This window comes from Lissotriton vulgaris, chromosome 1_1, assembly GCF_964263255.1.
Source record: "Lissotriton vulgaris chromosome 1_1, aLisVul1.2, whole genome shotgun sequence".
In the NCBI taxonomy this organism is placed as follows: Eukaryota; Metazoa; Chordata; class Amphibia; order Caudata; family Salamandridae; genus Lissotriton; species Lissotriton vulgaris.
In genome coordinates this window covers 1,147,672,347-1,147,686,393 of record NC_141685.1, presented here as the reverse complement: position 1 = coordinate 1,147,686,393, position 14,047 = coordinate 1,147,672,347, and the positions used below count along the sequence as shown (strand labels likewise).

At 48.4% G+C, this 14,047-nt stretch overlaps 1 protein-coding gene across 8 annotated transcripts in view; it reads left to right on the top strand.

The window, feature by feature from the left end:
* DGKA (diacylglycerol kinase alpha) overlaps window positions 1–14,047 on the top strand; it is a 458,241-nt gene that overhangs the window by 242,817 nt on the left and 201,377 nt on the right. For all 8 annotated transcript variants that reach the window (XM_086963960.1, XM_086963920.1, XM_086963969.1 and 5 more), the window contains one exon: window positions 4,035–4,111. In XM_086963960.1, coding sequence (XP_086820086.1) covers window positions 4,035–4,111 — 77 coding nt within the window. The remainder of the gene's footprint in view (window positions 1–4,034; window positions 4,112–14,047) is intronic.

Below are 14,047 nucleotides of genomic sequence, written 5' to 3'. Positions count from 1 at the left end.
TGCTACCTGCGACGGATCTGTGTTTGAGAAGCTTGCTCTGCTGCTACCTGCGACGGATCTGTGTTTGAGAAGCTTGCTCTGCTGCAGCCTGTGACGGATCTGTGTTTGAGAACCTTGCTCTGCCTCTACCTGCGACGTATCTGTGTTTGAGAAGCTTGCTCTGCCTCTACCTGCGTCGTATCTGTGTTTGAGAAGCTTGCTCTGCTGCTTCCTGTGATGGATCTGTGTTTGAGAACCTTGCTCTGCTGCTACCTGTGACGGATCTGTGTTTGAGAAGCTTGCTCTGCTGCTACCTGTGACGGATCTGTGTTTGAGAAGCTTGCTCTGCTGCTACCTGTGACGGATCTGTGTTTGAGAAGCTTGCTCTGCTGCTACCTGTGACGGATCTGTGTTTGAGAAGCTTGCTCTGCTGCTACCTGTGACGGATCTGTGTTTGAGAAACTTGCTCTGCTGCTACCTGCGACGGATCTGTGTTTGAGAAGCTTGCTCTGCTGCTACCTGTGACGGATCTGTGTTTGAGAAGCTTGCTCTGCTGCTACCTTTGACGGATCTGTGTTTGAGAAGCTTGCTCTGCTGCTTCCTGTGACGGATCTGTGTTTGAGAAGCTTTCTCTGCTGCTACCTGCGACGGATCTGTGTTTGAGAAGCTTGCTCTGCCTCTACCTGCGACGTATCTGTGTTTGAGAAGCTTGCTCTGCTGCAGCCTGTGACGGATCTGTGTTTGAGAACCTTGCTCTGCTGCAGCCTGTGACGGATCTGTGTTTGAGAAACTTGCTCTGCTGCTACCTGCGACGGATCTGTGTTTGAGAAGCTTGCTCTGATGCTACCTGCGACGGATCTGTGTTTGAGAAGCTTGCTCTGCTGCAGCCTGTGACGGATCTGTGTTTGAGAAGCTTGCTCTGCTGCTACCTGTGACGGATCTGTGTTTGAGAAGCTTGCTCTGCTGCTACCTGTGACGGATCTGTGTTTGAGAAGCTTGCTCTGCTGCTACCTGCGACGGATCTGTGTTTGAGAAGCTTGCTCTGCCTCTACCTGCGACGGATCTGTGTTTGAGAAGCTTGCTCTGCCTCTACCTGCGACGGATCTGTGTTTGAGAAGCTTGCTCTGCTGCAGTCTGTGACGGATCTGTGTTTGAGAACCTTGCTCTGCCTCTACCTGCGACGTATCTGTGTTTGAGAAGCTTGCTCTGCCTCGACCTGCGACGTATCTGTGTTTGAGAAGCTTGCTCTGCTGCTTCCTGTGACGGATCTGTGTTTGAGAAACTTGCTCTGCTGCTACCTGCGACGGATCTGTGTTTGAGAAGCTTGCTTTGCTGCTACCTGCGACGGATCTGTGTTTGAGAAGCTTGCTCTGCCTCTACCTGCGACGTATCTGTGTTTGAGAAGCTTGCTCTGCTGCAGCCTGTGACGGATCTGTGTTTGAGAACCTTGCTCTGCTGCAGCCTGTGACGGATCTGTGTTTGAGAAACTTGCTCTGCTGCTACCTGCGACGGATCTGTGTTTGAGAAGCTTGCTCTGCTGCAGCCTGTGACGGATCTGTGTTTGAGAAGCTTGCTCTGCTTCTACCTGTGACGGATCTGTGTTTGAGAAGCTTGCTCTGCTGCTACCTGTGACGGATCTGTGTTTGAGAAGCTTGCTCTGCTGCTACCTGCGACGGATCTGTGTTTGAGAAGCTTGCTCTGCCTCTACCTGCGACGGATCTGTGTTTGAGAAGCTTGCTCTGTTGCTACCTGTGACGGATCTGTGTTTGAGAAGCTTGCTCTGCTGCTACCTGTGACGGATCTGTGTTTGAGAAGCTTGCTCTGCTGCTACCTGTGACGGATCTGTGTTTGAGAAGCTTACTCTGCTGCAGCCTGTGACGGATCTGTGTTTGAGAAGCTTACTCTGCTGCAGCCTGTGACGGATCTGTGTTTGAGAAGCTTGCTCTGCTGCAGCCTGTGACGGATCTGTGTTTGAGAACCTTGCTCTGCTGCTACCTGCGACGGATCTGTGTTTGAGAAGCTTGCTCTGCTGCAGCCTGTGACGGATCTGTGTTTGAGAAGCTTGCTCTGCTGCTACCTGTGACGGATCTGTGTTTGAGAAGCTTGCTCTGCTGCTACCTGTGACGGATCTGGGTTTGAGAAGTTTGCTCTGCTGCTACCTGTGACAGATCTGTGTTTGGGAAGCTTGCTCTGCTGCAGCCTGCGACGGATCTGTGTTTGAGAAGCTTGCTCTGCTGCTACCTTTGACGGATCTGTGTTTGAGAAGCTTGCTGTGCTGCAGCCTGCGACGGATCTGTGTTTGAGAAGCTTGCTCTGCTGCAGCCTGTGACGGATCTGTGTTTGAGAAGCTTGCTCTGCTGCTACCTGTGACGGATCTGTGTTTGAGAAGCTTGCTCTGATGCTACCTGCGACGGATCTGTGTTTGAGAAGCTTGCTCTGCTGCTACCTTTGACGGGTCTGTGTTTGAGAAACTTGCTCTGCTGCTACCTGTGACGGATCTGTGTTTGGGAAGCTTGCTCTGCCTCTACCTGCGACGGATCTGTGTTTGAGAAGCTTGCTCTGCCTCTACCTGCGACGGATCTGTGTTTGAGAAGCTTACTCTGCTGCAGCCTGTGATGGATCTGTGTTTGAGAAGCTTGCTCTGCTGCTACCTTTGACGGATCTGTGTTTGAGAAGCTTGCTCTGCTGCTACCTGTGACGGATCTGTGTTTGAGAAGCTTGCTCTGCTGCAGCCTGTGACGGATCTGTGTTTGAGAAGCTTGCTCTGCTGCAGCCTGTGACGGATCTGTGTTTGAGAAGCTTTTTCTGCTGCAGCCTCTGACGGATCTGTGTTTGAGAAGCTTTCCCTGCTGCAGCCTGTACAGTACCTATTCTGTTTACCCAGGACACTTGCACGGATGTTAATCATCGGGTGCCTGTGTTTGAAGTGAGGGATTCTTGTAATTCTGCTTCCATAGCAGTGTCTGTATCCAAGGTGAGGCAGTCTTCCACTACTTGTACGTATGCTGTATCTGTTCTATGTTTGATGAGTCTTATTCTATAGATGTCCATGCATTTCCAAAGGGACGCTTGCACTACTGCCGACAACTTTGTGGGATCTTAGGGAGGCTTGCACTGCGGTCTGTGATGTCCCTGTTCAAAAAGCACAGGAAGCTTCCACTACAGGCCCTGATGCTGAACCTGCCCTGAGACTGAGAGTCAGTATGCTTGGACTGCTGCCCCCCCTGAACTTGCCCTGAGGGCCAGGAAGGTTGCACTGCTGACCATGCTCAACCTGTGCAGAGGGCAGGAAGCTTGCACTGCTGCTGCCCATGCCATACCTGTCTTGAAGACCAGGAAGGTTGCATAGCTGCAGCCAATGCTGAACCTGCCCTGAGGGTCAGGCTTGCATGACTGCTGTCTGTGATATATATTTTCTAAGGCTGCAGAAAGCTGGTGCTGCTGCCTCAGTTATGGCTGTTATGGGGGAGAGGGGAGCTTGCAATGCTACCTGTGCTTTACATGTTCTGTGTGTGGAAAGCCCGCGCCATTCAGGTCTTTTTTTCTGAGAAAAGATTGCATTGTTGCAACCCACACTGTATCTGATGTTGAAAGAAGCTTGCACTACTGCTGCCCATGTTTCTACATATTTTATCTGCAAGGGAAACTTCTACTGCACCTTTTTAAGATGTATGTATTGCATGAGTGAGTGAAATGTGCACTCAGTTTCCCAGACTACATGAGTGAAGCTTGCACCGTTTTTGAATGTTGCTATGCTCTTGGCACTGTTGTACCTGTTCTGTATGTGTCAGGGAAGATTGTGCTGATGTTGGTGACACTATTTTGTTCTGTACGTGAAAAAAGTTTGCTTTGATTTTATCCCTGTTCTCAGACATAACATTTGATTTGAGTGCTCTTGAATTGGGATAAAGTACTGATATATTTTTCAACTGCAGTGTGCTGGTCTTTGTCGTACCCCGCTTTCAGTCTCCAAGCTTCACCTGGGGCACTACCCCAACCAAGGTTGGCCATCCTTTATTCAAACTAATTTTCCTTTCTGCTCTATTATTTTGCAGACAGTACGAAAAAAGTGAAAGATGTCCTGAGCGAGTTCAAGCCTGGAGGATCCCTGGCCTCCTACCTGCAAGGAGAGGTGAAGAATACCTTGACATTAGCTCTATCTCTTCAGATTGTTACTTTTCCATTGTTACTCTACAGAAGAGGCTGGTGTTCACTCTCAGAGGAATGGCTTCAGTAGTAGGCTAAAGGCAGACATACATCAAAACATGAAGAAGGTCCTTCAGGCCTGGCTAGTTTATCCAGTCCAGTTTTTAGTTGCTTTCCGAGACTTGTAGTTCTGAATTTCACAACTACATAAATGTGTAGGAATGCAAATATTGGCACAGATAGCAACAAAAAAGGAGAAATCGATCAGCTTCCGACCCCAGATATGGGAGGCCTTGAGAGCTATGTATACATTTCCAAGGAGAACAGTTACACTCTATCCATAACTAGCTGCCACATGCCCCAGGTATATACGTGACGAGCTGCTCCAATCTAGGGTTTTTCTTTGAATTCTGGGACTTGTAGTTTTAGTTTAGAATAGCATAGGCCAATTTCATTGTTACCTGGAGTTTCCTAGCAATTAGAAAAACATGTTAATAAAGAACTTTCCACCTTCCTTGAATCCAGGAACTTCTCCATCCCACCCAAATGGATTTACAACCTCAACACAACACTGAAACAGCTGGTTATGTCAATCTCCCCCAACTCCTGCTCCAGCCACCTATCGTTGACTCCCTGTTTCCAGGAAGTAGCCAAATGGATAGCTGGTTGTAAATTGAAACTGAACAAGGACAAAACTGAAGTTATGCGGCTGGAAAATAATCCCTGCAGCAGTGCCCCAAGCTGCCCATCATGAAAAAATCCATAAAGAGCCTTCGTATGTGGCTTGACCCCAATCTCACTATGGGCTGTCAAGCCAACAAGCTTGCTGCCAGCTGTTACAGTGTCTTAAGATTACTGGGGAAGGTTCTCAAGCTACTCCCGTTGACAGCTAGAAGAGTAATCGTGCAGGCCTTTGTGCTCTCACGTCTGTATTGCGGGAATGCCTTGCATCTTGGCTCACCCCACTACGTGGGCAACAGGCTGCCAACCATGCAGATGCCGCTGCTCAACTTTTGATGAACACCCCTAAGCATCAGTCTGCCACCAGGGCTCTCAGAGACCTCCACTGGCTTCCTGTGGAACCCCTAGTGCAGTATAAGACCCTATGCATTATGCACAGCTCCAAAAAAAAATAGAGGATTCCTACTGCTGAGATGTTTATCCTCCCCATATCTCTCTGGGAGATCCCCCAGATCCCCTTCACCTCACCTACTGACTGTCTCTAGGGTCCGTAGAGCCCGGTGGGGCTGCAGTTCTTCTTACTTTTTGGCACTCAGACTCTGGAATTCTCTACCTCTAGCATTGCGCCTCCTGGAGCACGAACAACCCTTTTGCAAATCTTTGAAGACATGGCTGTTTTTCTATTAACTTCCTATCAGCTATCTATGATCCAACGGTGCCTGTTTGCAGCACTGGGAGGTCTCCTGGTGGCCATACGCTATATAAAAATCACATTATTAGAATAAACAAGACCATAAGTCCCACATTTCAAAGAAAAAACCTGGGTAGGAGCAGCTGGTCATGCATTAACGTGAGAAGCCTGGCAGTGCTGACACAAGTAACTTGTTGTAGTGCAAAGACTCCACATGTAGGCCCCTAGTTACTCCCTTGATGATGGGATGCTTGTAACATGACAGGAAGTAGTCCCCAAACCCGCCTAATAAAGACTGATCCCTTAGTGTTGTGCACAAGTGAGTTTCCAATGCCAGAGTGTGAGCACAGACAACATGTAGTACACAACATGCATTCCCACCCCAATAAACAACCATACCTTATCAGTCCAGGAACTCCATAATATACTTAGAAAACCTACAAGAGAGGAGGAGGTAAGACACCGTACCACCTCCTGGGAAGACCAAATTACCACAACCAGTATGGCAGCTGCAATACTCAATCCAGTATGCCTGCCTTGAGACAAACATCCAAAAGTCCCACTTGGACGGTCACAGAAGTCCTGCAACAAAGCAGAACAGACGGTGGACCACCGTTCCTGCACCTCTACACCAGTTTCACCGTTCAGTTTTGGCCCCACGCACTATCCCAGGCAACAACCGTCTTATGGTGCCGCTGTGCTCCAGATCCTTAACAGCTAAATGAAGGGCGTGCATAGGGTTAAAGAAGTCCAAGGATTGACAATGGAATTTTCAAAGTTCTTTATTTATCAAACTTATACGAAGGTTCAACACAGAAGGTTCAGCCAAGGCGATACATTCTCAAAGAACTTCGTCAGGGCTCTTTAGGGCAATGACCCTCCCAAAGGAGGAATGCGTATTAGCCAAATATCGAATTGCTAGGCAAACGAAATGCGAAATCACATAAAACCTGAATAGGGTAGGAATCCCATGACTGTTAATATTCTTTATACAATGACGTTAGTACGGAGGTCATGGTCATGGTCCCACTCTCAAAGTGATAGCATCAAGTTCTATTAATCAAAGATGTAGACGTGTTTAAAATCTGAACAATAAAGACGCAAACGCACAATTAAGTAGATGATCCAGGCAGTACCTCTGGAGTGCTAAGGAAATTGTCCCACGGCCAGATAAGGCCCAAAAGGTCAGGAAAACCAGCAAATGTAGCCCCTTGTTACTTCCTTGATTATGGGATGCTTGTAACATGACAGGAAGTAGTCCCCAACCCGCCTAATAAAGACTGATCCCTTAGTGTTGTGCACAAGTGAGTTTCCAATGCCAGAGTGTGAGCACAGACAACATGCAGTACACAACATGCATCCCCACCCCAATAAACAACCATACATACTGTGCATCCAGCTAGTGCTTTATCAGTCCAGGAACTCCATATTATACTCATAAAACCTACAAGAGAGGAGGAGGTAAGACGCCGTACAACATCCTAGGAAGACCAAATTACCACAACCAGTATGGCAGCTGCAGGTGCAATACTCAATCCAGTATGCCTGTCTTGAGACAAACATCCAAAAGACCCACTTGGACGGTCACAGAAGTCCTGTGTAAGTGCTAAAGGGAGGGAAGGTCATCCTTACGGAAGAGGAAGCCTCACACACAATATTGTGTCCTGCATCATCATCAGCAACCTCTCCCCATTCTGGTAGGACAGTTCCTCCAGGGTGGACACAACCTCCAGTTGGACTCTGCGCAGGAGTTCATAGATAAAAGCTACTGGATAATAAAGGGTTCCAGATCAGTGAGCTGAAAAGACCTTTATGTATTCCAGCTATTTTCCTTTTTAGTGGGTGCATTAGGAAAGGTTAAAAACGAGTGGGGCAATAGTATGAGAGTAATGACTCACACTGCCCAAAACTCAACATGTTTCTGCCCATCCTAGAAGTCTATTCGGTTCTGGGGCATTCCTCTGGGCCAGAGATCCCTAACTACCTTTTCGAGGCTAATGCGCCTGGATTCTTAGTGAGGTGGGAAAATGTGAAAACAAGGAAAAAACAAGCATTTACAATGCAACGGTTTCGCCTTTGGAGAAGTTAGAGCTATTGGCATTGTAAATGACAACATTTGTATTTATGTGCTGGTTTTGAAAACACATAAATAAATGGCATTGTCATTACATTGCCAATAGCTTAATCTCTCGCAAAGATTAGGTGTTCATCCAATCCTTGGCCTCTCTGCAAAGGCACTGAGCAAAGGTCACGTATACCGGCTGCAGTTGTTCAATGCAAACGCGTGGTTAGGGTGGCTATCTACGCAAACGTTAGTGTGCATGTTTAAGTCATATCCTTAATTAAATAGGCCCCGTTCCTTTCATGCTTCTCACTTTTTCCATCCCACTTAAAGCCCTGCGCACCGTAATGAATGACAAAGATGAACTACAGCAAAGGTCCTAGACAGCAGCCTGCTCTCCTGCGGAGAATGTCGTGCGAGGGGAACACTCGTCTGCAGAGAGATGCTGCCACCAGGTAAAGACCCCTTCCCACTCATTATGGTCAAAACCCACCCAACGGTGCGCAACGGCACATAAACTGATAGTTTATGAGCAAATCGATAGTAATCGTTGAGTTAATCGACAAATTTGGCGAAAATCACTTAGGTGCCTAAGTTGGAAGAGGCAGTCAAGTGATTAGCTCCGTATTTCAATAAGCATAGGAGCCGCGCTGGGAGGTGAGAATGCCTAACCAATGCAGAGCTGTGATCCAAAATGGTTTCAGTGCGAGCGCACACTTAGCAACTAATGTTAATTTTGAAGCCAAATGGTTTGTATTTGCATACAAGGACACCGGCCTGTGTTGCCTACTGTGTCGCACCACCATCCAGGGTTAATGGAAGCCCACAGCATTATGTTAATCACTGCTACTGTAACCACTGGACAACTCCGATTTACAGGATAACCACTGACAATGTAGATAATTCATGCAAATGTCTAAAATCCGGATACCCTGAAAAGAAGCCATGACTTCAGCCTTCCTGTACCAATACTGGACACCAATTACTTTGCCAAGACACACACGAACACCAACTCACATCCAGGCTCCTCGCCCCCGAGAGTGCCCCTCATCCTCATCCACCGACCCCCACAAACAGACACCAGCCACGCACGCACGCAGACACACAAATAGAAACCCACACCAACAACTCCTGTCACACACGCGAGTACCCAGGTATACAATTAAACAGCAGCGCCGTGCTCTGCTTTGCCCCTTTTTAGTATCAATGACAAGGATTTGCAGAATGTGGCCCACGATAGCGCATAAAGTCAGAGGCAATTAAACGGGAATGTAAAAGCAGCGCTTGGGGAGAGGGGTGCGAGCTGTAGTGTGCTACGGGCGTGATGGGCGTATGCTAATGTCGCTCACTCGGCAGCGTCTGATATCCCTGGCCCTGTGGGCCACAGCCTTTGGTTACTTGGCACAGCCTTCTGTAACTACTGGGGCTGTTTGATCCAAGTACAGACACTGGAAGGGATCCCAACGTGACACACGGTAGCGAGAAACGACATCCAGTTCTTTTTTCTTTGAATACTGGAACTTTCGTTTTTCATTTGTTTGCCAAAAAATAGCACTATAAGTACTAACATACAAGAAGGGAAGGTATGTGACCCCACCTGGCATAGAACCGTATGTGTCAGGTTGTCGCTGGTTGTTGAGGTGTAGTTAGGATGTGTTTCATTTCTGACATTCTGTGTGTCTGGACTGTTGAAGAAAACAATGTTTCAGGCTTCGGGAGGTAGACAGAGTGACACCACCACCCAGCGCCTCGGCATCCCACGTTACAAGGGAAGGGGGCTCATCGCGATGTGCTCAAAATAATCCGGACACCATCGACTGCTCAGAGTGGCGACAGTCACGTGATCTCCATGATGTCGAACTGTGTAATATTGTTGAATCTGAACTTTAACCCAAGTGATAGAAAAGCTACAATCTCGGTTCCCCCACTTCTACACCTTGCGTGATCCTGAGAACATCACAAGCTCAAAAACAAACAAATGCCGATGTGTACATGTTAGGTAAACAATGGGCACTGATGTGCCGGAAAACTTCTTTAAGCTCTAAAAAAAAGAAACAATGTCCACTATCAACATAAATGTATTCTATTTCACTTATTTTGGAAAGTTCCTGATTTCTTTATCCCGAAGCTGGCAAGAGAGTACGTGCTGCCTAGTGGAGTAGAGCGGGTTATGCAAACCCTGTAGTTCGAGAGCCTGAGAATCCAGTGTGGCCAACCTCCGCTGGGCCTGGGAGGAGCTGTCTGCCTCTTGAACTTTAAAACGCAAATTGGGAACCGCTGTACCCTTTGACAGGCTGGCACCGCTCCGTCTAAAAAGTGGATCCTAAGTAGGGGGCATGAGACCGAAAACGCGGGGGGGGGTTGCGGGTAGTGTGGGGCTATCCTTGGTGTTGTTCGGGAGTCTCGGGACAGACATGAATCAACCCCCCGCCCCCAACCGAATGCACTACTCGTAGAGCGCAGATACACAGCTGTAATACCCAACACACTTGGGCTCGCAGAGGGCAGCACGTGCCAACAGGGACCGGCAGTCTCTGTCTGCCCCCTCAGTGGCATAGGCTGGGGTGTTTCCTGGTGGATACCTCCCCGTTCCTATACTAAAGGGTCTATGACAGATGAACCATATAGAATAGCAAGTATGGCGCCTGCTTATCCAGAAGTGTAAAGAAAAGCGCAACTGGAAACTCGGCTGGTATTCGACCAAGCAAGATCTGGGTTTCATTGTAGATGTATACATCCGGGGTATGTTTCACAATTCTTATCCGTGGTTGCAGGATCAATAAAGAGCTCGGAGGTGCGCCTGCGGGCGCAAAAGAAGTGGAGGCGGAGAAAGGTAAGAGGAGAAGCGGAGAAATGTAGGGGCACTGAGGCGGGGTCCCAAGGGGTACTGGGGGGTTCCTGTTGGGGCACTGGAGGATGGCAGGAGGGATGCAAGAGGAGAAGAGGATAGAAGGGGGCGCTGGAGATACCAGGGGTGCCAGAGATGCGCACTGCGTGTTCTACAGTGGAAGTGCAATAAGACAGGAGATGACAGCAAGGGCGCAAGGGAGGCGCCGAAGAGACGCAGACGTACTACAGGAGGGCGCAAAAGAGACATACGATGGGCCATGGAGAATATCGGGGCTGTTTATGACCAGTATGGGCTCGGGACAGGCAAACGATAGATCTTAGAGGGACGCAGAGGAGCATGGGAAGCGCAGGAGAGGCGCACATGAGATGCTGCGGAGGGATACGGGAGAGAGACCAGCAGAGGTGCAGGAGAGCCCAGGCGAGACAGGATGGGCCCATGAGAGTATCGAAGGCAGGAGGAGCGCTGGTAACCGGAGAAATGAGAAAGGCGCAGAGGGGAAAGAGATGCGCAGGAGAGGGGAACCTGAGACACGCGACGGGGAGGGGCACGTGAGAGACGAGGAGCAGAGGGGTGTCGCAGAAAACGGCCAAGAAGGGTGGAGAAGAGACATACGAGAAGTGGTGCAAGACAGCAGAAGAGACAGACAACCGTGCTCCGGTCAGGATTTGCTCAAGACGAGCACAGGTTGTGCAAATGAGAGATTTTGGTGGGGTGCAGAGGGGCGGGAGGTGCACGGATAAGAGACTCATAAGATCCGCAAGAGAGGCACCGGCCAGTAACACAAGTCAATGAGGGGTGCCGAAGCAGGGTTACATGCACTCTCAATGTGCAGGAAAGCATTGTTGGAAATTAACATTGTCCACTCACCGTCTAAAACAAGCAGTCGCCCGAGATGCAGCTACCATTAAAAACAAGTCAGGTCCCGGGCCAGCCAGCCAGCCAATCACAGCGTGGCCCGGGGAATGACGTCACGGGGGTGTCCCGGGCCGGCAGCCAATGACAGCGCGGCCCAGGACAAAGGGGCGGGACTTAAAAAAAGCCAGAGAAACGCCCCCGAGTCGCGTTTTCAGGGGAAAGCGTGATTGACAGCCTCTGTCTCCCAATGGCTAGCCTCCATTTATGGAGCTAGCCAATGGGAAACAGAGGCGGTCCGAACATCCATACTGTTGACAAAAGTTTTCGATCTGGGAGGGGCACTGCGTGCCCTCGCCAGGTCGAAACCTAATAAATGTACTCAGATGAGTCCTACCTGAAACGCACATTAGGAACAGCCTTTTATAAAAATGGGAAAACAGGAAATTTTACAATTTACATTTTATGTAAACACAGGACCTTCCCTCCGTAACCAGATAAAAAGAAACATGGGATGCAAGTGACACTGCACGGCAAACCACAGCACGCAAAGCACATGTGATGGTTGAATGAAACATGCAGAGGCGTTGCACATGCCTCATGCACACTGGTGAAACAAATAGCATGATTGTTCTAGAAATTGCTGTACTGTATTTTCTTATTAACTCTCTTATCCTAGATTATAGAGGATTCATGGTACCATGCTGGTTTGGCATCTTCGGTACTCTATTGTTAGAAATGCGTTTCTTCTTTCTGACTAGGCTAGGATATGTCACAGAACTACCTATCAATATTTTCACAGGTCTTTCTATTGCACCTCACTTGGTCACATGTTGTAACCATAGATTCAAATCACTTTTTGCATTCTGCATGGGTGTTTCAATGTAATGCTTTTTTGTCACCTCTTTTTTGTCTCGCTAAACTAAGCACAGGTTCGAGGCATAGGAGCTGCAGATCACACTATGCATAGATCGCCATCTGGTGTTGATTAAGGATGTTTGCACTTGTTTTTGTCTTGGAAAAGTCTTTTGAAGTCACGAGATAGGTGACTCCTCCTTTGGATGATAGTGCGCATGGGCATCGGCTCCATCTTCAGATTGTTTTTTTACGCCATCGGCTCAGATGTGTTTATCCTGCTCCAGTTCGGTGCCGTTACCGATTCAACTTTCGACGCGTAATCCTTCACCCCTTTCTCCGTATTGTTTCGATCGAGATGCCTAGTCGACGCGTATCTCTCCAAGTTCGAAGTCCTCGATTCCAGTCATCGACGAAGGTCTTTGGGCCTACCTAGGCCATTACATCTGGCTCATGGAAAGGACTCCATTTAAAAAGTGTCCTCAATGTGGGTCGAAGTTCCCACACACAGATCTTCATGAGGTGTGTAACCTCTGCCTTTCACCATAGCACAAGGCCAGAGTCTGTCCAGCTTGTGCCTCTTTCCGCTCCAAGAAGACTATTTGAGGTCGTCAAACTCGAAGAAGCGTGGCTCGCTCGTCGACATCCATTCCCAACATCTTCCAAGAGGGGGTCGATGTACCGGAACAGGAGCGAGTCGAAGAAGGCCTCATCAGCGCCTACGAAGCCGATGACTCTGATGTTGAAGACATCACTCCTGGGCAGCGGGTCGTAAGTACTGACGTCGACCCCGACCCCCTTCCCCCTACACCAAAAAAGGCTTTGGTCACACCTTCACCTTCATGCCCAGGTGCACACCGAGACAGTACTTCTCACGACCTGCCTCCGGGCCCGGCAAAGAAGTCAACAACTAAGCCTTCAGGTCACTCAAGTTCTGAAATCCGGACACCTAAAAAGAAGCCATCGCCTTCTTCCTCCTCCTCAGTGCCGGCTACTGCCTCTGCTCTATACTCGGCACCAAAGCCTACCAGCACCAATCCGTCAACTCTGAAAAAACCATCTGAACCGACCGAAGACTACAGACAACCTCCGAAGCAGAAAAAGACATCGGAGCCGAAAAAGACATTGGAGCCGAAAAAGCAACCAGTTCCGCAGACTCCTACAGAGACTGTAAAACATCACGATTCCAAGCATAAACAGGAGACCGGCGGACTCAAGGGAAGCCGAGTAGGTTTACCGCAAGAACAGAGCCTCGTAACAAGTGTTTACGGGGACAAATAAGTTTTCCCACGATTGACCATGAGGTCCAGCTAAGCCTCTGAAAAAATATGCCAATGATTTGCAGAAAAATAGTATGTATATCCATATATTAATATAGGCATACTTTTCACGTTCTTTCTGGAGTGGTACACACGGGGCAGGACCCTGTGTAGTCCTGAAGAAGAGCTGTGGGGTACAGCTCGAAACTAGTTGACTTTTTACTAGGGTACTGTGTTTCATAATAGAACCAGTTTATCCAGTAATCAACCCCATTTTTAATGTATCCACTAGGAGCCTGAATAAAGTTAGTTTAGCTCACTAGTAGCATATTTTTAATCCTCATCACTCCACTTCACTTTCCCCTTCTTCACATTACACGACACATAGTCCTCACACTAAAAGTGCTCCTACGCAATATCGATAGTTGTAGCACGCCTCAGCCCGCAGCGGGTTGGGAAGCCCCTATGATGAAGCATGTCACCGTGAGGAAACTCCGGTGAGTGAGGGGACTAAAAAGAAAAAAAATTCTTTCCCTGTTCTATTTTTCCTAAGACAGACCCAATGGTGTAATGTCTCATTAGCTAGCTAGGTTCTCTGGATCTGAATGTTTCAGATCCTTTTCTGTATGCTTAATGCTGTGGAGGGCGAACCTGGCTAATTTTTTCCTCTA